Raw genomic sequence first — 27,631 nt, forward strand, 5'->3', positions numbered from 1 at the left:
GTACAATTCATAATTGGATTCTTGCTTAGTAGCAGAGAACATAGAAAAGGCAGCAGAGCTACATAGTCAGCGTATTAGCACCATCCATAGCGTTGAATACCTTGGACAAGAAAGCCAGTGGGAGCCACCAAGCACACCTGAGCCCCCATAAAGACAGTATAGTCATTGATCTGTGGGCTAAACATTCACGTTGCATTATATGAGACACACAGGAAAAGCACTATTTTCACGTATTCACTGATGGTTCTTAATGCAATAATTTAGCTTGCAAAGCTCCAAAAGCAGTACTATCCACTGACGTGACCATGAAGCACTACAGTGGAACCTCTAGCACTGAATGACGTGCAATTCGGAGGCTGACCAGAAACGGAAGGAAAAAAAACCCAAAACATTTCAAGAGCATGTTGATTATCCTGCCTGGCACTTTTCATCATTTAACTGTTTACCTTTTAACCCATAAGAACCCAAAATGCGTCCGGTACAGCTTTGTGCTTCACTTAAAACTCATTAAGTCCCTTAAGTGATGTACAGGAAACATTTTGGAGCGGTTGTCATGCAATAAATACATGACTATTCCACGCTATGAGCTAGCTAGTTTGCGAAAGCATTAAAGGTCATTAAATGGGCTAAAATGGGCCATTGTGCTTACCTTTAACTCTTTAAGTCATTAAGCGATGTTTAGGAAGCATTTCGGAGTGCTTGACATGTGACAGTCATGTGACTATGCTAGGATATGTCTTCCCCAAAATGGCCGCGTGTCAGGGAAGCTAAACTAGCTAGCTTTTTTTTTTCTTTTTTTACATTAAAAGGTCATATTAAAGCAACTGATCAATTTTAATGCTTTAATACGGTGTCTAGTATTACAATTCATCTAAAACAAGCTAGGAAATCATCGCTTTTAGTTTTGTAGCCTTAAAATTGCTAAAAAAAAAAAAAAAAAAAGCCACAACAGTAAAAACGCTAATGAGCCCGTGTTCTTTCCTTCAATTCATTTTGTAGTACTAAGCACAAAACAAGTTGACTTATTTTCAAATGGGGACCACATTTATCATGAACAACACATCTTTTACGTTAATTAGTAGCATTTTAGAAAGAAATGTTTGATGTGTTGTACGTGATCTGTGGTATATCCCCCATCATCTTACGTGAAGCACAAATGGGTCTGGGTTCTTACGGGTTAAATATCAACAGTTTACTTCTTTTCTTAATGCGGTTTCCTTCATGTTCCAGTACATTTAATCCATCTTTTAGCCTTCATTTTCCAATGAGAAGAATTGATCGGAACAAGTCAACCACCCTCTTGGAACAGATTATGTTCTGCCTTGGAGGTTCCGCTCATTGTGTTCACATTGACAGGCTGCTGTTACGTTCTGACAGCATAAGCAAGGATATTTTTTCTCCTCTTCTATTACGCAAACAAAGGACACATAATAGCTCAAACAGAGACAGAAGCTGCCAACACAGTTTTTTTTTTCTTTTTTAAACATTCGCTTGGTAAACCTGGAAAGTCCATCATATGATCGCAACATGAGAGCAGCAGGGTGCTTTTTATCTGGAAGATAGCTACTCTTCCTCCTTGGCAGACTTCGCTGTGTACACCAGGGGTGTCCAAAGCTTATATACACACATATATATGTATATATGTATGTTTATATGTATATGTATACACCAGAATTTCCAAAAATGGCAAATTCATTTTGCGTTTAGTTTGTTTTCCACATTACATTTTAAAGAATGTCATTTTTCATTAAGATTTCAAATATATACTTCTAAATTTTTTTACTTTTTTCCCCCGACCTGAATTTCCACAGTCTTTGTTTTGCTAGTTTCTCGTAATATTACAACTTTTTTTTCTAAAAAAAAAAAGCATGTTTTTGTTAATATTTTAACTTCATGCTTTAAAAATGATTTTTCTCCCCTTATTATGTTACCACGTTATCCTTGTAAAAATTACGACTTTTTGTTCTCGTCAGATTACAACTTTGTTGCTTATAAATATGAATTTATTCTCATAAATTCCCGTTTTTTTGAAGTTTTCTTGTCTAATTGTATTTTTAGAATGTGCCAAGGGCCAATAAAAACTGCAGTTTGGACACCCCTGGGGACACCCACCAATGTGGGTAGAAGAGTCATGTACAGTACGAGAGAGAGACAGAAGTTCGTCTTTGATCCAGATGATGCAAGCTTTCAGACGGGAAAAGGCGTGTTGATAAAAAAAAGGTGCGATTGCTTCTGATGTTAGTTTTCGTAGTATTGAGAGATGATCCAGTCCGTAACAGCAACAATACACGTTTGACAGCACCAAACATACTGGTGGGTGTAATTAAGAGGGTTCCGATGAATCCTTTGCCCCCAGCATTGAAGGCAAGCAGCAAGATACTAACAGTAGAGTGACATCCGACTCCGCCGCATGGCCTCGCTGATCAAATAAGCCGGGCTGACCTCTGGTTCTTCCGTCATAACCACAATGCTCTGCCACTCTCCACACTGGTTGGATTTCTTGATGGTATCCACCACGCAAAGAGCGTAAAGACAATCCTCGAACGTGGCGGCCATGGTCAGAGGCCTGCCGTCCCACGTCCGCCGATCATCCTGGTCCTGAAAGGCCAGCCTCACAGCCTGGATCATTCGGATCATTCCAGTGAGGTACGGAGAAGGGATGTCACTGAAGGCTTTCTCTGGCAAGGACGCCTTCTCAAGAGGTGTTGTGTCCTTCAGGAGGAGCTCAGGACCTCCCCCGCTCCGCCCGCCTGCGTTGTTCTTCTGTCCGTACAAGTCGGCCCCCGTGACTGTTAACCTCCCGACGGTGCCCACGACGATCACTTCTTGCCTAAACTCTCCGGGGACGTTGAAGTTGAGCGTGACCGTGCAGCAGGCGCCTCCTTCCAGCACCATCTGGAAGGTGCAGAAGTCGTCGCTGGTGATCTGCCGGATGCCTCGGATGTGGTCCGTCTGTTTGACGAAGGTCTTGAGGAAGCCGTGGACCTTTGACGCACGTTGGCCCGTCAGGAAGGTGAGCAGGTCGATGATGTAACTACCCACAGAGTGCAGGCCGCCGCCTCCCATGAGGTCATCACAGCTCCAGTTGTATTTCTTGCCCAGCAGACTGCCACTGTGGACCTTCAGACAAACACAAAGGATATTTTTTTCACAAATAGGAGTCGCCCCCTATGTCCAACTCATCAGCTTATATCAAATTTGAGACCCAAAGGTGTCATTTCTATGGAAAATTGGTCCATTTATGTTGGCATGCGTTGTACTAAAGGACCAGGATGACCCGATCCGGTATCTGTATTTGGTTCCGACGTTTGCAGGCACATTTATTTATGAGTTCAGCCCAGGGGTGTCCAAACTTTTTCCAACGAGGCCCACATATGAAAGGATGTAAGGGCCACTTTGATATTTAGTCAACATATCTAAGAAGAGATGACAATCCCGAGTCCATGGTCGCCCGGAAAGACACAAGTCGAATCGAGGCAGCAGAGTCGGGGCTGAGATGAAAGCCAAGCGGCTAGCAAGGAAGTGGCGATTCAAGCCTTGGGTGTCTTCTATTATCGTGGGAAACGTGAATTCGCTACCTAACAAGATCGACGAGCTGGCTGCGCTGACAAAGAACCTCAAGACCCTCAGGGAGTGCAGCTTATTGTGCTTGACTGAAACATGGCTAACAGATAGCGGCCCAGATGCTGACGTGACACGGGGGACACCAGAGCCTGTGGAATCGCACAGGAAGTGGGCTTGCACTGTATGTGAACAAACTGTGGTGTCCTTCTGGGCATGTGAACATTAAAATGTCCATCTATGCAGCCTTTTTTAAAACCAGGTTTTCATTATAGGGAAAAACCAATACCGATATCTACCGATATTATATTTTTATGCTAATATCGGTGGGACGATATTATCTGACATCCCTAATTGCAACTTTTTTTTATTATTATTTAGATTTTATTCTTGTAAAATGACTGCTGTTTCCTAGTTAAATTATGTTTTTAGAATGATTTGATATATTCTTGAACATACTGTACCTGTGCCTCACAAACCAGAAGCTCCCCGACGTAACCTTCCTCCAGCAGCTCCTTCATGCGAACAAAGGCCGGCAAGAAGCGCAAGACATTTCCCATAATGCTCAGCAGCTTGGGGTAGTACTGGGCTGCAGACATCATGCGGAAGGCATCCAGCGGAGTGGCTGTCCGGTCACAGATCACGTTCTTTCCGATACCTGAAACAAAAGAGCAGAGTTTGGCGTTTGGTTAGGCGGGTACAGTTTTTCTCTGCTTTCATCAGTCCCTTCTTTTACATCTGGTGATGACCTAATGTGTGAGAATTCATGTAAATTGTATTTTTATACACCCTGATTTGACTCCTCTTTTGGTGTATAGACATATTCATACACAGGCTGGTATTCGTCCAGAGAGAACTCATGCTTGGACTATTTCTCTGGTTCTCTATTTCCGATATAATCGTCTGCTACATTTTGGACTGTATCTACAAACTCACCACTGAAGTATCTTGCTTCAGTTTTTAAGCACAAAATGTCAGTGCTGTCTTTCTTACAGTCCTGGCTGAGGGGGGGAGCCGTTGTGAAAGTGAAACTTCTCACTCTAATCTGCCATTAGAAGCAATTGGCCAAGCTAGGAAACTAATCCCTTTGACCCAGATCTGAAGAACACGGAGGGAGCCCCCCACCCTCTAACCCTAACAACACCCGAAGCTTACACAAACACACCAAATACACACAGCGGGCGTTCTTCATCCCTTTCTGTTGGTCAGCAAGGCACACAAACAGGACAGATGCATTGCTTTGGGTGGGTGGTGCCCTTCTGCTAAAAGCTCTTCAGTGCATTTCTGGCACTTCCACTCTCTCGCTGTTTATGTGACAGCTGCTCGGGTAGCTGGTAAAGTGCTGGAAGGCGCTATCGTCAAGAATCACAGCCAAAGCCACTCTTGTTAGGTCACAGCTTAGACCACGTTCAGGCGACACAAACAATATCAATTTCCTGCAGGAATATGTCATATAAAGCTTCCTTTTTCATCCCGCTTCTTCTTATTCACAGGCTCACCCCGCTTCGTAATCAAACCCCCACTCTGCTTTGTATCAAAGCCTCGTCGTCTCGGAGTTGCAGTGACGCAGTCCCTTGGACTACCATCATGAACATGGTGGCGCATTAATACCGCCATGCTTTTCTTTTGAAGCATACTTTGCACTGAACAGGAAGTCACGGTTACCACGTTTGAATGCTGTGTAACTACACCAGGGGTCGGCAACCTTCACCATCAAAAAAGCCATTTTGCCTCTCCTTTCAGTAAAAAAAAAAAAAAAAAAAGTCGGGAGCCACAAAACATGACACAAGTTGTCAACTTGTTACAACCACAAAATTCATCAAAAAGAAGTGCCAATAGGCCTATTAATATAAAAACTAGTGCCTAGGCCTACTCTGAAACCATTGCAACACTGTACTCTGTAAGTCTTACTGAGTGGTTCCCATATTTGTGTAAAATTCAAACAAAACGTAGCCAACTTTAAGATAAAAAGGTTCATCAGAGTTCACATATCTGGACTAAATTGTCATCAGTAACCATTCTATTGGTGCTGTCCTTGACTGTCTTTGCAAAGAAAGGCATTCTTTCATTTTCTCAATAATTTCCTGTTTATTTTTTTTTTTAATTCGGAGAACAGATATTTTTTATGAACGATTCTTTCATGTATTCTCCATCCGTGAATGGCTTCCCATATCACGTGCAGCCCAGTGGCGATTTTCTCGCTAAATCTGACGACTTTCCAAACCCTCTTGGTGACTTATTTTCTCAAAAGCGACTAGCGACCAATGCAAAGACTTCACCTGACGTCGCTGGGAGATTTTTCTGGTATTTGGAGACGTGAAAGCGAAAGCCCGTATTGTTCTGGGCGGTGACTGCACAGCCAGCTGCAGCAGCACGCTGCCTCTCCTGGAGCCACCACCTCGGCGATTAGTGTGTCAGGGGCTCCGAGCACGTAGCTACAGCGCGCTTCTAGTTATACAACATATTTCTATGCTCTTGTTAAATTTATTTATTTTACTGCGTTGTAACTTGCTTCAGACTCAACTCAAAACTCACTCGCATTTTCTGTCACCGCATACACGAGCCGAGGTCCCCCTCTCTTGCTCATCCAATCAGCAGTCAGAATGCAGTCTATATGCGTTCACGGACTTGCGGCGCGTCGGATATTTTACATTCTTTTCGAAAATGGACATTTCCCTGACTTCGGTGTTGAAAAAAAATCACTGAAGGGAGCCGCCTCGAGGAGGCTGAAGAACTAGACAGTAGTTATGTTGCTGCTTAGCAATAAGGATGCCGTTAACAATACGACACAGGTCGACATATATGAACCAGTTTTTCTTAGAAATGATCCCTTTGGCTCTCGAATTGTTGACAAAAGTGGTCGACCATGTACGTCGACTACCGTAGTCCCTCACACTTTGCGCTTCGAATTTTGCGGCTCCACCTTATCATGGTTTTTCAAGAATATATTCAGTCATAAATCATGCTGTTTTGTGGTTGAATGTGACCTATTATTAGTCAAATATACGCATCTTTAAGGATACTGCATGCATTTTGTGCCTAAATTAGGCATTTTCCAGCATAAAAATAGTTGAATGAATTAAAATACAAATATAAGGCATTAGAAAAAAAGCATTCATTGATATGAAATTTACTCCACTGGTCACTAGGTGTCAGTAATGTTGCTGTAATGTTCAGTGAGATGCACAAGCACCAGACTTGTTCGCCAGGAACAAAGGACTTTTCTCGCAGGTTTGAATTATCTCACAACAGGCACAAAAACCCTCAACACGAGCTACTGTTGCAGCTGTAACCCAGTTTTAGCAAGCTAAAACTCAACTCTGAAGCCCTGACATCACTTCCTGGAACACATTTACAGTAATACACACAAGCACTAGTCTTATTTATGCCTTATATGTCTTATTTTCTCTTATTATGTCTACTATATGTGGTACAAAGAGTGTAAAGGTGACTATAGGGGTGTTATTTCATGTCTACAGGGCTCTAATAATTTAAGAAAAACATATTCAGAAGGTTAATTGGCAACTCTAAATTGTCCATAGGTATGAATGTGAGTGTGAATGATTGTTAGTCTATGTGTGGCCTGTGATTGGCTGGCGACCAGTCCAGGCTGTACCCTGCCTCTTGCCCGAAGTCAGCTGGGATAGGTTCATGCAAACCCCCACAACCCTATTGAGGATAAGCGGCATAGAAAATGGATGGAGGGATATTAAGAAGGTTGTAAACCGCTTTCCTATTTTCTAACTCCAAAAATATTCCATTTAGAAATAAAGCATCCAAAAAATGTATCACGGTCAGGACCGGAACCAATTAACTGTGATAAATGAGGGATTACTGTATGAGAAGAACACCAGGACTTGATGAGTTGATCAACATGGGCGAGTTGTCGACATAAGCAGAAGCGACTTAAGCGGCTTCCACTGTACATATTTAGATATCACTCTCTCGATGAAGGCCCGCCTTCAAGTCTATTGTCACCATGTTCCCGTTCGATTCAATGACGCAACATGGCTTTCAAACTAGTAGCCTTAACCGGGTGAAAGCCAGAGCGATGCAATGGGCAAGTCATAATGGAGCTGCAAAAACCCTGCACTGCAGCTTGGTCCCCCAGCATCAATAATTCATAGACAGGACATACAGTATCTAACAAGGAGAGACTTGAATGACTCAAGAGACACCTTGCAGAGACAGGAATAAAACCCATGAACTGTATTATTGCAGCAAATTACAATCATAACTCCCTAACGGTCTGGTATTAGAGCAGCGACTAAATCGCCACTATCACGACGAGTTCGTGTACTCTGTTCCAGCCTGCTTGCGATGCTTGGACGCTATCTTTGATGAACACAAAACCGACATCCTGTCAGCGAGGATGAGTGAACCTCACAGACTGAAATCCCATCCTGCTGTCTCACAACTCAGACATAAGTGGTTAATATGAGCTGTCGGAACCAGTAAAACCTTTGCCTGACGGGAGCTGATGGATGCAAGAGGGAGAAACACAGATGAAGAAGACACTCTACAGAAAGGGTTTTGCTGTCGGGTCTTTTTGCTTCATTTCGACACCACATAATTCACAATAAAAGTAATGACAAAGGAAACCAATAAAAAAAACACAAGCTTTTATACTGAGCAACTAGCATTACATGACAAAACAGGACATTTGTGTTTACATATACAGTACATATTGGGGTTAATTGGTTCCAGACCCGACCGTGATAAGTGAATTTCCGCAAAGTAGGATTCCTTCTTTAGTTCAGGCATAGAAAACCTGTTTAGAACCGTCTAAATGCATTTTTTTATGTTATTAGAGCCTTCTAGACATGAAATAACACCCATTATAAGCCATTTAAGACATACAGTAAATAAAACGTGTGCTAGTGTGTGTCGCAGTAAACGTGTTCCGTGTGGGTGACAGGAAGTGACGTCCAGGGTTCAGAGTTGAGTGTTACCTTGTTGTGTGTTACGGCCGCAACAGTAGCCCGTGTTATTATTCCGATTACTATTACTATTATTAGTGTGGTACTTGTCTCACTTAACAATGACCGACACCTAGTGAACGATGTAGAATACAACATTCACAATTAGGGTTGCATGTTGGCCGCACAGTCGGGAGATCAGGAAGAGATCTGGGTTTGAATCCTCGTTGGGTATCTCTGGGTGCGTGGGTTTTCTACGGGTACTTCGGTGTCCAAAAACATGCATGTTAGGTTAATTGGCTTCAGCATACCCGCGATAAGCGGCATAGAAGATGGATGGAACATTCACAATTAATCAAAACATTTATATTTGACTTGATTTAGCCATTTTTATGGTTGAAAATGCTGAATTTAGTGAAACATTTTGTACAATTTGTGAAATACGCATATTTCTTTGCTAATAATAGGCTGTATTTAACCATGAAACGCTATGACTTATTAATTATATATTAATATAAAAACTGTGATGCTGAGAATGTACTTCCATTTCACCGTGAGAACCTGGAGCATACATCAGATGCAGGGTAGATCTTCCACACAGGAAGGGTTAGGTAAATAAATAGTGTATGAAACAAACAGCATCTATAAACAGTGTCAAATTGAATGCCAGTGGGTTTGTACAAATGTGAATTTTCAGGGAACGAAGCCATCATGCATGACGGCACGCAAAATGTCAGGACACACGACAAGATCTCAGATTTAAAGATGTAACTACTCTTTCTTTGGCTTCACAGCGGCTAACTTATTTTTACACTTAAGAGTGTTAATATGTAGCTGAATTAGTGACATTTTATCTTGCTGCTAAATAGCCAGCAGGAAGAAGTAGACAGAGACAGCAGCTGTGTCCTTTTCAAGTAAAAAGCGCTCCTCTAAGCTGGCTTCCGTACAGAACACCTGTGCCTCCGTGCATGGCTCCAGTGTGTCCTCCCCACACGCTAGTCTTCACCAGCCCACAGCCAGGAAAGGGGTGACATAAAGCCCCTTGTGAGTGTGCTTGACAGACGGAAATGAGTAACGACGACGTATCCTGGGAATGTAGTGCACTGAAACCTAAAGTGATTGGGATGATGAGCTCATTGTTGAGGAAGGAAGGGCTGGAAGTGGTGGCTGTGCAGGAAGGGCCGGTTGAGCACAAGTAGTGGGAAAGGTTGTTAGTCATTACCAAATGTTTATTGTTACACTTTATCACTGTAGAAATTGACTCCAAAGGTAGTAACAGTATCGCCTTAATACTAGCGCTCGATGGAGATCAATATGTATTAGTTGTCTCTGATTTTCACACATACAGTATGTTTTTTTGTGTTGTTGATATTGTTGTATTCATACATGGTTATATTGTTTACTAACTCGGGGAATAAGTTACTGGCCAAAGGAGGGCTTTGAGGGGCAAAAAGCCAAAGGATTTGAATGAGAACTAATAGTACTTTTTGCTTTTGTTTATTATTATTTTTGCACTATTGACTTTATTTTGCTCCAACAATGATATGCAATGAAAGGTAATAATTGTATTGTTTTGTTGATACATTGTCTCACACTGTTATGTTGATAGCAATTTTTTTGTTTGCCTAAAATCGTTGTCCTGTGTTTTATTCTGATAATCACGATCATGTACAAATTAAAGGCAAAGTCACAAAATCATTCAAGGATCTTGAAAAACTCCCAGTAAAAAGTATTGGTAGATGTATCAGTATCAGTATCAGAATCAGCATCAGTATCGGCAATACTCGTCCTGTATATAGACAGTACACCTGTATAATTTGACATATGCTGCCTTTAAATTAAAGTGAAGTGGTGGTTGTGTTTTTGGCGGCACCTAGTGGCTGCAATAATTCATTACGTTACGCTTGCGATGCAGTTCAGCGCACACATTGAATGATACACGTCATACCGGATGTTTTTTGTCACAGAATACTTTCTAATATGCTGTGCCTGTAAGTAATGTGCAACTATAATGCTATGATACCTGTGTGGATTGAGAAATGTGGTATGTGGTACAGCAGTGTTGTTGAATTAGGACACTAATTATGTCTAGCTTGGAGATTGCAGCTGCTGTGTCAGCCACTAACTAACTAAATACACACATAGATTTTCAGTCTATGCGTCTGACAATACTAGCATCATAAATACCATGAACTACCATTACCATTAAAAAATACGTCCAGAAAATACGGTACTTGGATTGATACCATAACTTGCTTTATTGCCCACCCCTCTGCGTCTAAAAGGTAGACATAGATCTGGGTTAAAATGGTCCTCCTTCCTCAATGCATCCCACATAAAACAAAAGCTGGAAATCAGCACGGAGAGAAACCAGGTGGATTATGAAAGATGCTAAACGCTTCACGGAGACGGCCGACACAATAGGCACTCTGCACACGGGCGCCAGAAATAGAAGTGAAAGCCATCTGCCAGGCTGCGCACGTGCAGGGCGTGGAAGAGAATTAAGTCAGGGTGGAGCGTTTTGCATTCCTGCGTAGACGGAAAGTCATTTGTTACGCATTGACTATAATTTGACATTAGAGGCTGTCCACGCACTGCAGATATGTTTGCATAGCGGATTGTTTCCCCTAACGTTATATGAGGGGGGCCCCAACCGATCCAACGGAAACTTTTTGCAGCATAACAGCTCACAAACCAAAGGATCTGTTTGTTGATTGTTATCATTCATTTCCTCGCATTTTGTGCCTTCACTTGCATGAAAACTCAACAAAGTTTGCAAGCGCATCAGGCCTGGAAATTTGGTATATTTACATTTTATTGTTTTTATTAGCTCCTGCCACCAGTTTCACAGATCGTCAACAAATGAGTCAGAGACGTCTGTCCTTCCAGGACGAAAGAAGCCATGTTCTTCAACAGGAATTCAGTCATTTTGCTTCGGACTGGCCAATCCGGGTCTTTGGACTTTGACCAAATGAGCCTAAAACAGAATGACGGATACGAGACAGATGGAACATGACAAATTGCGAAGCATTTTAGCCTCTGCCGTAGTGTGCCGGCGGGACACGGTGACAAACTTTGATGATCAGTCTGACAATTTGTCCCAAAAATGTAAATGTTAATAACTCTGCTCCACAAGGTCAGATCTTAATCATAGTTGGTAACGTATGAAGAATATGCATAGGTCGCTTCCTGAATTAGTCACAGTGCCACCCAGCGCCAACTGAAAAATGACAAAAATTGCCCAAATGTGACCAAAGTTTACTTATTGGCGTGAATGCTGAGTCACATGGGGCTGCGAGGGCCCGTTTGACGCCGCTTTCAGCTTTAATTTACTTCATCTTTCAATTGTTTGGTGTTCCCTAGCTCTACTTCAACTTCATTTCATCATTTTTAACACCCAGCACAAAACAGAATTTAGCAAGAGATGAGTCGGAAGCCTTGCCATTCCCATCCCAAATGGTTTCGACGTCATCTCCACAGAATGTGTCTGTTTTCGGCCTGATAAGATACAGTTTTTCAAGGCTGTCATTGGGAATTGACGCCTTACTGTAAGTCTGTGTACCACATTACAAAACATGTCCAAAACGTTACGTCTGCAGGAGCTGAAGGTCAGCGTAGACGCTCTCAGACAAACCATCCTTGCTGCTGATCATCCGAAATTGAATTTTTGTTAAATGAATTAGCAAGCCCGTGGAGGTAATGGTACAATGGAACATGATGGGAGTGGTCCGGAGGATCATGGTGAACTGCACACGGCATTTTCTTAAATGTAAACCAAGTCAGTAATGTTCCATTACGGCAGATTGTCCAAACTACGGCCAGGGGGCCCTTTCTGGCCCGCAGCTCACACTAAATTGGCCCTCGGCATATTATATTAAAAATAATGAGATCATTAAGGAGAGGAGACCCATGTGTGGGGCAGGGCTACCTGGACACAAGCTTTATAAGGACAATGCAATGAAGAACACTTCTAGTATAGTGACAAATATGACTGATTAGACACGAGTATGACTCGATTAACTAACTAAACCAGTATGTGCCATTTTCGGTATGAAGCTGCGGCTCCGTCGCACACAAAGCAAGGAATGTATGACTGATGAAGGCCATTAGTCTCACTCAGCTGGCTTTCCCCCTCGACTAATGTTCTTCATTTGCTGGATGAGCATTGCTAAAAGTGTTGCTATTAACCCCCCGCACCAGCGTCACTGGACTCTATGGCGAGACGAGTAGTGACCTGAGGAGCGCTTGGCGGCCTGTGAGGCCCTAATGCGTGCGCTAAAAGCATCGTGATAATAATAATGGTCGAGCACTCGTGTTGTCAATCACATGAATCCAGTTAATATGTCCAAATTCAGAAAATGTCAGTGAATAGTAGTGATTAGCAACAGTAAACACACTTAAGTAGTACGGCTGTACGATTAATTGCCTTTGTAATATCGCCATATGACAGAAAGGGATTTTGTAACAAATGGCAGTGTCCCGATAGAGGCATCGAGTCGTTCCTGCGTTTTCTACGTTTCATTGGCAAACACTGATGTGCGATACCACTTATTTTGTTTCCGTTCCGATTCCTATCATAGCAGAAAGACTACAAGAAAGTTATTTAACTCTGAAGTAGGGTCGCACGGTGGCCTAGTGGTTAGCATCTTGTTAGCACAGTCAGGCTGGCGACCGGTCCAAGGTGTACCCGCTTGCCTCTCGCCCGAAGTCAGCTGGGATAGGCTCCAGCATAACCCCACGACCCTAATGAGGATAAACGGCATGGAAAATGGATGGATGGTATTTTAAACCATTAAAATAAATTATTAATCACGAAGAACTACTATAACAATGAAAACTTTATTCACAATTCACACATGGCTCCGTTTACAATCGGTCATTTATAGAATATTTATATTTATATACATTAATATTTAGATAATATTTATGTTTATATATATATAATATTTTATATTTATAAATATTTACTTATTGTTTATTTATGTAATAAGTATTTATATAATATTTCGATTTGAGAATCGATTTTAGAGCATGAAGCACTGGTATCAGCAGTATTGGTATTTCAGTATCGATCCACACATCACACTTGTCAAACCTTTTCTCTTGTGAGGCTGTAAACTACACCAACAACAGCACAAGCGGATTGTGCTTCACTTCCTGGTTTTCCACCAATCACACGTCACTGTCACGCCAAGTCATACCTAAGGTGCCTTGACTGACCTCCGGAATTTAGACATTCATCTTTTAAACGTTATTCTTCTTCGTGTTTATTATTTTAAGTGCTGAAAGAATGAAATGTAAAATCAATGCAGAGAATTTTTGAAGAGAACACGTGGCAGCTAGCCTGTCGATGGCTAATGCTAGCGGCTAATGGACACGCTATGAATGTGAGTATATAATCTTCGCCATTTGTTGGGGCTTATCTTTTGGAATATCTGCCTCTATTGTTCTGCACCTCTCACGCAGCTTGGTAAGGCGACGAGGAGCGCGTTTAGAAGTCAAAGATGTCGGCGAGGGGTGAACAGTCATGACAGAAGTGAAAGCCGGTTGCCACAGAGAACTAAAAGTGTGTTATCAGGCTAAGACGTGCACCTGCTGTGGTCGTACGGTCGCCTTGGGTCTCATTAACTGCTGCGCTCGGCTGCAAACCCTCCTTTCTAATCACACTCTCACACACACACACACACACACACACACATACACACACACACACACACACACTGAATCCTAATCAGCTTGTCACTCACCAGCGAAACAAATCCAGCATGGCTGCCAAATCAAATGCCCCCTGGCCCTTGCGTGTTTTTATCACAACTCCTTTTGTCAGGTTGAACAACACAGACACGACACAGACACGCTTTGTCGTTCTCGGGAATGATTAAAAGTGTAATTCACCTTCACTTTGCATAATTGTGGGTTGGGATGGGTGACGCTGCGCCCTGATTCATTCATTGCAACACATCAATCATCATTTCACCAAGGATGAATGGAAGGAAGATGGTAGCCGATGTCAAAGATCGAGCTGTTGAAAATGAGCCCATAAAGTCATCCTTGGCCACTTTGCACTTTGAATTTGGCGGCTTCACTATCACGTTTTTTCTTGGATAAATAAATGAACTAGTCATGCTGTTATTTTGGTTGAATATGAACTATTATTTGTCAAAAAACAAGCATTTTGTTTTTATTTTTAACACAATTACAGCAACACACATGAGCACAGGTCTTCTTTCTGTCCTGTATGTCTTATTTTCTCTTATGTTTACTATCTTGGGGTAATATGAGTGTAAAAGTGACTATAGGGGTGTTAGTTCATGCCTAGAGGGCTCTAATAATGTTAAAAAAATGTACTTAGAAGGTCGTAAACACGTTTTCTATACTCCAACTACAAAAAAATTCGATTTATAAATAAGAACTCCTACTTCCCAGAAACGTACCTAGCATGATCGGGTCTGGAACCAATTAGCCGCAATAAACGAGGGATTACTGTAAACTCTTAATTGGTCACAAAAAGATCTTGAAACAGTTTTTTGTAAATGTCTACGCAAGAGATTCACTGATGAATCCATGTGATGGCTTTCCTTTTCTTTGACGCACCGACATCAGTTTTTAAGTTATCTTATTCGGAATATTGTATCATCTCAAGTATTGTAGTCTAAACTAGTGATTTTTAATCATGTCGGTTGATTTTTTTAAAAATATAAATCATTTGCAAAGGGTCTTTTTACATTACACTGCAAGCTGACAAGCAAAAAGGGAGCGTATTGACGATTCCATCTGCCGCTTCAGCACCACAGACAGTGGCATGGAATTATCAATACACAGCTCACTTGCCGAGACTCGGACTTGTCAAACAAAAACATCGCAAAAGGACAGACAGGGTCAGTGTGACAATTTGAGGATGCTAGGAGAATGAAATGAGCGGCGGCTTCGGCCAAGGGCGTGAGGGACGTCTTTGCGTCAGGCAGCTCGGAATGTTAACAAGCAGCAGGGCGGCTCGAATAAAAGCATATTTCTCAAGCGGTCTGGTTAGTAAGGATCACGAGAAGGTAATTGAGTTACTTTACGTTCCACAAAGGATCAAGAAACTCAATTAGCTCAACATGAACCAACACTGGGCCTGTCCTACAATGTATTGCCAATAACCTCCAGTATATTCTTGTCCTATTATTATTTGTGTATGGATTATTTGGAGACCATTTTTTCCATTCATGTGATGATAATATATGGCATAACCGTATCAAAAGCAATCAACTTGAATTTTTCAAGAGCATTTAACGTTGTAATTAGACTGTCAAGAGCTTTTCAATAAAACAAATGAAACCAAAAATCGTTATTGTCTGAATATTGACCAAAATAACCCAGAAATACTCTGACGTTCACACGTCCTTGATTGACTTTTAGCCACATTGTGTGTGGAATACGCTGTTTACGCTTAATGAGGTGGAGCATCTTGTCGGAGTTGGGTCAAAGTACATGTTTTCGGATGCAGCAAAATGCGCAATGAGGTGTTATACTTCGGGAATCACTCAAACTTAAGTTCCAACGTTTTGCATTAATTATGGAATTGTCTTTGTCACAGACTTTTTCACGTCGCAAACGGGCTGAAATTGACGTTAAAAGGCACAAAGAAAGTACTCGATCGCGTAGCACACAACACACGCAGCTAGCAAGCGGTGCCCTCGCTCGCGCACGCCACGCCTCTCCTCGCTGGGACAAAGAGGCTGAATAACCGGCAGGAGGGTTCACTCGCTCCGTTCATTCTGCTATAGAACAAAGACGCCCAGGTGCTGAGACAGATGTGTCAACCCTCTTGTCATCCAGCCTGTTTGGTAGAGAGAAAGGAGGAAAACAAACACAGGCCGGCAAAATTATAACCAAACATACCCAAAAAATGCTGTGTAACGAGACAGTCGTTATGTTATTATGTTAGTTATGTTGCTGTTTTGGCAATAATGATGACGTTAACAATACTACAACACGTATAGACATAAACGGACCCATTTTTCATAGAAAAAACCTCGTGGGGCTCAAATTTTACGGATTTATGTTGTTCGACACAACCTAAGTGTGTTCCATTGATCTTCACCATAAACACAGAACACAGTGGGCGGGTTCTACCTTAGCCAAGCTCTTCACCGTGACGCCTTTCCTAAATAGTTAAGTGTGTCTCATAAGTGAGGCCTCATATTATGTGTGAGGCCTGTCCAATAAAAAGAGGGGGAGGAGAGAGTGCACACGTCGCTGCTTGGTTAATTCTGTACGGTTGTCATGGAGATGAAATCCCCTGACACCTCTCTTTCGGGTGCAAGACAAGAAAAAGCGGATAACATCAGCGGGCTGGGTAGGGTTCCGCCAGCTGCTTGGAGATATGAACACATAAAGTTGACGTTGGTATGCTCGCAGCCTGATGCTGATGCTGTGGTGCAGCCTGGCTTGCCGGCACTGATGAGGACCGGTAGGACGAAATGACTACTGGCAACAACAAAACAGTCTCAGAAAGCTTACCAAGTTACGTGAATGGCCATGAAGCACTTGGAAAAAGTGAGGAAAGATCATGAAAAGCAAAACGTCACAAAGAAGACGGAGCCGGCTGCCACAATGACATGAATGTACAGTAATCCCTCGTTTATGGCGGTTAATTGCTTCCAGCTCCCACCGCGAAAGTAGAATTCCTTCTTTATAAATGGAATATGTAGTAAGAGCATAAAAAAAACCTTTACTACAGGGGTGTCCAAACTTTTTCCAACGAGGGCCACATACTGAAAAATGAAAGGATGCAAGGGCCACTTTGATATTTTGTAGATACTGTATATGCTAAGAAGATACAGTATATGTTGCTAAAAAAAAAAAAATGCATTTCACCTTTGTAATATATCTGTAATATAGGTGAAATGCTACTAAAAATTATGTTTTATTTATAATAATACAAGTTTGTTCTTGTAAAATTGGCACTTCTGTTCTTCATTCGAGTATGACCAATATTTTGACTTTATTCCCGTAAAATTTCAGCTGTTTTTTACATTTCTGCTGATTTTTTTTTTTACTTTTCCAACTGTTTCATTTCAGCTTCCCTCGTGTAAATTTCCTTCTCGCAATTATAACTTTATATCTTTCAAAAAAAAAATAATGTCTTTTTTCTTTATTTCAACATTGTTACTGAAATGATATTTTTCCTCATTTTACAAGTTTATTCTCAAATTATTTCAAATTAGAAAATCGTTTTTTTCCTCGTAATATTTTGACTTTACTCTGGTAAAATTTCTGCTGTTGATTTTTTTTTTTTTTTTAAGAATTTTCCAAATATTTCAACTTCTTTTCTCCTGATATTTTGACTTTATTCCCATGTTATACATTTTCCCCCCAAACTAAGTTTCCGAAAATTGCAACTTTATTGATTGTTTTTGTCTTAAATAATAATAATATTTAAACTTCATGCTACTAAAATGACATGTTTCCTCATACTACTTTATTATTGACAAATTATGACTTTTTCCCTTGCTAGATTACAACTCTTCTCTTAATATTTTGACTTTTGATTGATTTTCCCATTTTTGCTGTTGTTTTTTTTTAAAAAATTTAAGTTTCCTTGTTAAATTATGTTTTTAGACTGTGCGGCAGGCCAATAAAATAACAGCTGCGTGCCGCAAATGGCCCCCGGGCCATACTTTGGACACCCCTGGTTTACTACTTTCTAAAATACAGGTTTTAACATTATTAGAGCCCTGTGGACATGAAATAACACCCCTATAGTCACCTTTACACTCCTATTACCCAATGTAGTAGCGAGAGAGAGAGAAAAGCAGCCATTTATGTTACTATAAATGACGTTGGGGTTTCAGAGTTGGGTTTTAGTTTGATTTCGGGCACAACAGTAGCTTGTGTTGTTGTTATTTGCATGCAGTTAAGAAGCCGCATTAAAATTATGAATGTCGTATTCTACATCGGTCGCCGGGTGTCAGTAATTGTTCGGTGAGACAAGCACCAAGACCTGATCACCGGAACGACAGGCTTTTAATGCAGATTTCAATTAGACAAAACAAAACAAACAAGTAATAATAATTGTTAATGGTAATTAAAGTAAATTAAATACAAGGCACAGTGACAATAATATAAAAATCATAATAATGGACATAATAAGCATAACAAGCACCAGACCTGATTGCCGGAACAACAGATTTAAATTAGACTAAACATTCAATTAAAAAATTACAAAAATTATAAACATAAGAATCATAATAATAATTAAAAAATTTAATATACTGTTTAGTTTTTAAAAAATTTTTAAAGAACTTTTTTTAAATTAAAAAAAATATATACTGTATGTATATATATATATATTTTTTTTTTCTTCTAATTTAAAGCACTAGATGTCTGGTGCGCGTCTCACCAAACAATTACTAACACCTTTGATGAATGTAGAATACTACATTCACAATTTTAATGCGGCTTCTTAATTCCTTGTATTTGTATTTTAGTTTATTTAGCCATTTTTCACGCTTGACAATGCTTCTTTTAGCCAGAAGATACATAATATTTGCTTTGATATGCATATTTTTTAATAATAGCCCATATCCAACCACGAAAACAGCTTGATTTATTACTTAATATGTTGGAAAAAACGGATAGCGACAAGCCGCAAAACACTGAAGTACTTAAGTATATTATGCTAGTTTTCATTCACCAACATCACCGCAACCTTTACATTTCCTGCCCATACTGTCTTTCACTCCATCAAATGAGCTCCTCTGAAGTCAATGATATCATATTTCCTGTGTCGGGTAATGAGCCGTGTTGGAAATGCCAACCAATTAGACGAGGGGTGGCCCCAAATGACCAGCATGAGACCGAAATTAACAATAGCCGAGATGACCTCAGACTATTTCCTGTCACATTCGTCACCCCTGAGAGGAGCTCTAATGCTAGCGTTCCTTACTCCTTGTTGTTTCCATATTTGCCTCTTCACTGCTTTGGAGGCTGGAAAGTCACGTGTGGCTGCGCCGATACAATCACGCTTCTACGTGCTCCTCGTACGGGATGGCAGATAAACAAGGTGGAACATGCAAAGCCCAGCTGTGGCGCAGACTGAATACAGGAAGTTACACTCCAAAACATGTCGACATAAACAGACCCATTTTTCACAGAAATGACCGTTTTGGGTCTCAAATTTGATGTCGACACATGCGGTCGATCATGTGTGTCGATGTTGACATGCAGGAAGTACACACAAGTGTATCACAATACACAAATCATACCACATTGTTTTAATTCTTCCTTATTAATGCTGCTGGTGCATTTTTCTTCTTTCTTGCTTCGTCTTTCTGCTAATGTAGCTTGTAGGTTTATTGTAATTACATGTGGATACGCTGTGCGAATATGCTGTTCATTATTCCCCATGCATTCATTTATGGTACGAACAGATTGGGCGCTATTTGTTCGCAAACGGGTGAGGTTTGTGCTGAGATTTGTCTGCTTCAGAGTGGCAAAAGGGATAGAACACAGTCAGTTTGTTGGAGAAATGTATGTACAGGTTTCACTTCGTGCCTCAAGGCGCAGAACCGTGCCGATTCTTAATGCTTGAAGAAAAACATTATTATCATCATGAAACAACAACATAAACGTGAAAAAATGGTGGGCTTTCCAACAGAGACTGACATGAGAGCACGTATGGCTCTTCTCAACGAGCAGCGGGTGCGGATTTATGCCAAGTGGTTCCGTCTTGTTTGTGACATGAGAAAAAAAAACAGCGACATATGTTTTGCTTTACATGTTTTTATCACTTTTTCCAAAAGCGTCACGGCCAATTATGCAAATTTGACAATGACGCCATGGCGTCCCCCCACCTGGCAACCCAGCCCTGTGGGAAACACTGATATGTGCATCCATCTATCTATGAAAATAAACACCCCAGTCAGATGGAATGTATTCATGGTCAGACACCACAGCTTGAGTCATGCATGAGTAGGACTGAAAGAAATATGAAAATATGCTGCAAAGCCTCCTTAAAGGGGAAGTTACACCGAATGACGCAAGCAAGGGAAGAGACTGCATTTCTGCAAATCAGAAAGGTCAAAAAAAGCACCCGACAGAAAATGAAACAGGCCCAAATATAGTTTCCTGGCGTAGATGAAAAACATTTTAAGACTGAACATTGACATATAATCTGAATCTAAACCAGAATCTAAATAAATATGTGCACGAGTGAAGGAAAACGATCCTTTATATTGCCCGTGCTCCTCGTGTCTCTGGTCAAAGTCCCAAGCGAGCAACCAAATCGGGTTCCACTGAAGTACCGTGTTCCCTCGCTACATCGCGGTTCACCTTTCGCGGATTCCCTCTTTCATTGACAATTTTGCACGTTTTTTTTTAAGAGCGTATGAACGCGCACTGTGTTCCGCATCCTTGTGGTGTATTAGAGCGACCTATCGGTGCTCTGTTGCATGGGTCTGTTATTGTACTGACTACTGCTACCAGTAGAGGGTGTTGTATACTCATGTGAGGGTTGAAGACGTGTCCAGACATGTATAGAGCAGTTCTGATTGGCTAAGGTAGAACCCGCCCACTGTGTTCTGTGTTTATGATTGGTTGTAGGCCACTGTCAATCACTCTCCTTTGTGCAAGACTTCCTGTTTCCTGTTGTGTGGTCGTACATGCTGAATGAAGGCAGAAGTTACGCGGCGTTGGAGGATGAGGAGGAGGAATATGTTTTAACAAAGATACAAAAACGCTGCAGCCTCATCACTTCATTTCTTTTGTCCATTCTCATAAGTTGATCATTCAAATGTACACTTTGAGAGTGTTTAAACAAGAGAAATGGGATAAAATGTCCGACAAATTGTATAAAGCCTTACAACATATACTGTACAAAAATATTGTTGGCTACTTCGCGGATGACACTTATTGCGGGCTATTTTGGGAACGTTACCCCGCGACAAACAAGGGAACAATGTCATTTTCATTAATACTTCTCATACCTTCATGTATTCGTGGCAGCCCGCCACAAATACATTTGAACAATACACTTACCAAGTTATAATGGGACTGTCTGTGAATGTAACGTGTCGTTACAACGCCGTCGAGTAACTCTGCTTCTTAACAGACAGAATAAGAAGATGTAACAAGAAGGATCAGTGTTGCCAACTGATACAATTTTGTCGAATCTGTCAAATCTAGTGAGTTTTTTCTGGCCTTGCTGGACACTTTGCAGCCGAACATGAAAGCACGCTTTGTTTGTTGTTGCTTTTTGCTCACCTTTTGTCTCTCCCGCATAAATAACAACGACTGGTGATTTCCTGGTCAAGACTGGCCACTGTAGCGACACATTTTCATGAAAACATTCTTAGAATGCCACCTACGTATTTTGATTAATGCTGAGCTGTTGCTAGGGAAGTCGCACGCAAACGCAACAAAAACCAGAAGTGAACCACAAATAAAAATGCACCATCCTCGTTGGATGCGGAGACTCAACCGAAACAAGCACCCCAAGTTCGCCGGCATGCACAGAACAGTCCTAAGTTCTAAGCACCCCGGTAAAGAAAGGCAGGGCTTAGCGGGGGCGGTGCCGGGGAGGTTTTCCACCGACAACAAGAATGCTCACTTGTCAGCGTGCCTGAAAGAGCGTCTCCTGCTCGCTCCATTCATCGCACACACAAAAGCAATTTCACAGCAAAGGCAAAGCTTTCTCCTTTTTGCTCCTTCTTGTCGCTCCATCATCCTTTTCTCCATCTCTGACGCCTTTCCCACAAGAACGCTCCCAGAGCAGCCATTAGCATATTAATAGACGTCTAGGAGAACATGAACCTGACACTCATAGCGCCTTCCTCCACCAGCCATCGCTGACGTTTGTTGGATTTGGACCAAAACCTCTCAGAAAACCCACTTGACTAAAAATGAGCTGTAAAGTGTATAACTGAGGCGTAGGCAAACTCCCACGGGCCATACAGTGTACCTCGTTAAACTTTTTAATCAGGCCCACACAACTTTCCCAAATTCATTTATTGAAATTTGCGCAATGATTGAGGATGAAATTGATGAAATAATCCAGTTTGTGAATGAGAGGCTTTGCACTTTCCACTGATTTGTCTGTTTTGTCCTGCAGTGGTAACTTTTTACACACGGGTGTGTCATGTTTCATTAAGACTGCATTAACATTGATTTTATTAAAACATCAGCTCACGCACAGCGAAACGGCACACAAAAAGGGGCAAAGCAACAAGAGAATAATATCAGGGAACAAGAAAACAGCCACCAAGGATGCAACGAAGTGGATCTGACAGGCAGGTAACGAGAATCCCAGGTAAAGTAACACAAAAACAATGACGATGCCGACGAAATACATCCAGTACGAGCAAAAAGAATGACGCAGCAACTAGTCGGAGCCCCATCTGGACTAAATAGCACTCTAATTACAATTCAGAAGCAGGTGTGCCCCCCCCAGCTCCCTCTAACTGGAGTAAAGGCCATGCATGAGGTCTCAAACAGGAAACAGAAACAACAAAATAAAGTTAAAATATCGCTTAAAACACCCCCTTCACAGTTGATAAAGGTGTACATGTAGTATTTATTTATTCATGTGCACAAAGCACTGTAGGAGTTGCTGGCACCAGCATCGTTCAAGCATGAAGTATAGTATAACGGTATAATAACCCCCCCGACACCTCACCTGTGTGATAATAATAATAATAAGTAATAAAAGTAATAAATCATCAAAACAGCTCCAAATAAGACGGAAAATAGTGCACTATAAGTAATAGACGTGTCAGTAATACAGCAAATTAATGACAGCGGCAACTTTGTGCAAAACAAGACTGGAAATAGTCCACTGGTCAGAGAAATTGCGGTAAAACAGCAGACTAGAAGTGATGGGATAAGCAAACGGGGCCATGGCGCGAATGCACGGCGTGAATGCAGGCCAGCGCTGGCCAGGAGAGGGAGGGAGAACCGCACCAAAGTGCGAGAGTACGCCCTTATCTGGGGAAGAAAGATTAAAAAAACAACAACCTCAAGCTGACTACAGTATAAACTCTATTTGGCACAGTTAATTTAATCTAAAATGGTTAAAATGTCATTTTTCTATGAATTTGTATTTGACTGTATTTGTAATTTGCCTCATGTTACCTTCAAGTCGCACTGTAAATCAGTAAACCACCATGTTTAATAAACCATAATTTCACGTCAGTACCTCTTTAACAGAGCTCCAGTCCCTGACAAAGAGCTCATCGGCGGTTGCGTGTGCAATTACACAACACCACCGCACACTGTGTGATGACGCCTGTGTGCCCTTTGCGGTCACGTTGTAAATATAGCTGCTTGCCTTTGGGTGGCCTTTGCAGCAGGTGTCTGTGTGTGAGATAACATATCAAGATGTCCATGGCGAGCACACTATTTCACTATTCACTCCCATAATCATATGTCACATGAAGCAGCAAGTACAGTAGATTAAGGGTAGCGGTGCAGAGTGACTCATTTGTTTATGTTTTTTGTTATTTATGTTTGGAAGTCTTGTACATTTGGGTACTATGTATGTCAAGACTCTGTATATAGGTGTGCATGGGTTATATATCGACATATACATATTATATATACATATATATATATACATACACTTATATTGACAAATAGTACAGTATAATGGTCTACACCGACACAAACGCGTGCACAGCATAGCCGACTGTAGTGCAATCGCTCCTCCACAGTAACATTTCACAAACCTTCATACTAAAAAACACTAGAAAGATCCAAATTAGTCTCCCAATTCACAGTAAAGATACTGTTTGTTATTTAATTAATGCAATTGCTCCTCCACAGTAACATTTCACAAACTTTCATACTAAAAACACAAGAAAGAGTCCAAATTAGTCTCCACTTTTGCAATAAAGATACTGTATGTCATTTAATTAATGCAATCGCTCCTCCACAGTAACATTTCACAAACTTTCATACTAAAAACACAAGAAAGAGTCCAAATTAGTCTCCACTTTTGCAATAAAGATACTGTAAGTCATTTAATTAATGCAATCGCTCCTCCACAGTAACACTTCACAAACTTTCGTTCTAAAAATCACCAGAAAGAGTCCAAAATAGTCTCTACATTCGCAATAAAGATACTGTATGTCATTTAATTAATGCAATCACTCCTCCACAGTAACATCTTACAAAATTTCAGAATGAAAAACACTAGAAAGAGCCCAAATTCGTCTGCACCTTTGCAATAAAGACGCCGTATGTCATTTAATTAACGCAATTGCTCCTTCACACTAACATTTCACAAACTTTCAGAATGAAAAACACAACAGAGTCCAAATTAGTCTCCACTTTTGCAATAAAGAATCCTGTATGTCATTTAATTAACGCAATCGCTCCTCCACAGAAACACTTCACAAACGTTCATACTAAAATCCACTAGAAAGAGTCCAAATTAGTCTCCGCATTCACAGTAAAGATACGGTATGTCATTTAATTAATGCAATCGCTCCTCCACAGAAACATTTCATAAACATTCAGAATGAATTACACTCGAAAGATCCAAATTAGTCTCCACATTTGCAATAAAGACGCCATATGTCATTTAATTCATGCAATCGCTCCTCAACAGTAACATTTCACAAACTTTTAGAATGAAAAACACTAGAAAGAGCCCAAATTTGTCTGCACATTTGCAATAAAGACGCCGTATGTCATTTAATTAACACAATTGCTTCTCCACAGTAACATTTCCCAAACTTTCACAATGTAAAAACACTACAGAGTCCAAATTGTCTCCACTTTTGCAGTAAAGATACCCTATGTCATTTAATGAATGCAATCGCTCCTCCACAGTAACATTTCACAAACGTTCATACTAAAAAACACTAGAAAGAGTCCAAATTAGTCTCCACATTCACAGTAAAGATACTGTATATCATTTAATTAATGCAATCGCTCCTCCACAGTAACACTTCACAAACGTTCATACTAAAAACCACCAGAAAAAGTCCAAAATAGTCTCTACATTTGCAATAAAGATACTGTATGTAATTTAATTAATGCAATCACTCCTCCTCAGTAACATCTCACAAACTTTCAGAATTAAAAACACTAAAAAGAGCCCAAATTGGTCTGCACCTTTGCAATAAAGACGCCGTATGTCATTTAATTAACGCAATTGCTCCTCCACAGTAACATTTCACAAACTTTCAGAATGAAAAACACAACAGAGTCCAAATTAGTCTCCACTTTTGCAATAAAGATACTGTATGTCATTTAATTAACGCAATCGCTCCTCCACAGAAACACTTCACAAACGTTCATACTAAAATCCACTGGAAAGAGTCCAAATTAGTTTCCGCATTCACAGTAAAGATACTGTATGTCATTTAATTAATGCAATCGCTCCTCCACAGTAACATTTCATAAACATTCAGGATGAATTACACTCGAAAGACCCAAATTAGTCTCCACATTTGCAATAAAGACGCCGTATGTCATTTAATTCATGCAATCACTCCTCAACAGTAACATTTCACAAACTTTCAGAATGAAAAACACTAGAAAGAGCCCAAATTTGTCTGCACATTTGCAATAAAGACGCCGTATGTCATTTAATTCATGCAATCGCTCCTCCACAGAAACACTTCACAATCTTTCACAATAAAACCACTAGAGAGTCTGGCTTAGTCCCCACAGTCACAATAAAGACACATACTGTACGTAATTTAATCAATGCAATACACAGATTGTTGACCTGCACAAACTGGCCATCAGCAGGAAGGAGAACATGTCCGCCACGTGTACTCAACACACACACGGCCTGATATCTGATCGCTTCCATTTTGACATAACAAACATGTCAATCATGTGCACGTCATTTAGAAAGGTTAGAGGAAGTGATCGCCTCCGTTTCCCTCATTGTGTGTGTGACATGTTTCTATTTAAAGCAACACATTCATTACGAGTCATCAGATGGCTACGTTATAAATCACGAAAATGTCACTTTAGTAGTGGTCTTAGCGACTTTTCCACATTTCACCACCAAGCTTCAAGCGCACACTCAGGAAGAATCCATTCTGTTTCACAACAGTGGACATTTTCAGCCCATGTGGGGATTTTACATCAACGTCACATCGCGCTTTTGACTGCAGCGAGTCACACCGCTTCTCGCCACCAACGAGCGGTAAGGATCTGATACGTTTCAAAATGTCTAAATTCCAAAAAAGACTCAACTCTCTGCAAAAGAGTTCAAGAACTCATCCTTTCATCGGCAGAATTCACACTGACATCGAGCGGTTCCAAGTGTTAATGTGCAGAGGGTGGACGTCATCTGACATCATCTCAGCTCACGTGGACGTCCTCCCAACACGCCAAGAAAGCCAGAGTGACGTCAGACGCCTCCGGAATGTCATCGTAGAAAGGGAGGGGGCAGAAAGGTGAAAGAAATCCCAATGGAAGGAGAGATGCTGCTCAACAAGATCGACCGGTTTGTTTTGATTGAGAGCACAAAACCTGAACAACTCACGCTGCCAGCGCATAACCGACAATGATGCTACAAGCAGACGTACCGTATCTTTATGCATGACAACATTTTCGCATTATCACACACAGGATTCCGAACATTGATGGTCCCAAGTGTGGTACTGGTATCAGTATTGGATTGATACTAGCGTGCTAAGATTGACATTCTTCAGTTCTCTTGTATGTAAAAAGCTTTGGTGTCTGCAATATTGGCGCTCATCCGAGCAGGCTCCATCAGTTCATGCTCAACTAAAAAGGGACACCTCCAGTCTCTACTCTAGACTTGAGCCGTCCTATCTAGTCTTTTTAGCATGAGAACTATCACCAACACATTTTACACACGACCTTTTACATAGAAGTAGCACAACTCTAGTTTCTAATCTGCACTGGAGCTGTCCTATCTAGTCTTTTTTAGCATGAAAACTATTGCCAGATTTGTTGACTCCAATACTTATACGAACACATTTCGCACACTACCTTTTACATTCAGTAAAAAAACATTTTAAATGCCTTTTGCATAGAACTTAAACAGCTCTAGTCTCTAGTTTAGACTGGAGCTGTCCTATCTAGTATTTGAGCATGAGAACTACTGCTTGTATTTTTGATACCAATACATAGCATACTACATTTTACACAGCTTTAGACTCTAATGTACGCTACAGCTG

General features: G+C 40.9%; 1 protein-coding gene across 1 annotated transcript in view; it reads right to left on the reverse strand.

Moving 5' to 3' along the window:
- Positions 1-1,856: 1,856 nt before the first annotated feature.
- gfod1 (glucose-fructose oxidoreductase domain containing 1) overlaps positions 1,857-27,631 on the reverse strand; it is a 30,393-nt gene continuing 4,618 nt past the window's right edge. Inside the window, exons 2-3 of the mRNA XM_054765068.1 lie at positions 4,026-4,219; positions 1,857-3,120 (exon numbers count right to left, since the gene is read on the reverse strand). Coding sequence (XP_054621043.1) covers positions 2,380-3,120; positions 4,026-4,219 — 935 coding nt within the window. The 3' untranslated portion in view covers positions 1,857-2,379. The remainder of the gene's footprint in view (positions 3,121-4,025; positions 4,220-27,631) is intronic.

Source organism: Dunckerocampus dactyliophorus, chromosome 21 (genome assembly GCF_027744805.1).
Source record: "Dunckerocampus dactyliophorus isolate RoL2022-P2 chromosome 21, RoL_Ddac_1.1, whole genome shotgun sequence".
Lineage (NCBI taxonomy): Eukaryota > Metazoa > Chordata > Actinopteri > Syngnathiformes > Syngnathidae > Dunckerocampus > Dunckerocampus dactyliophorus.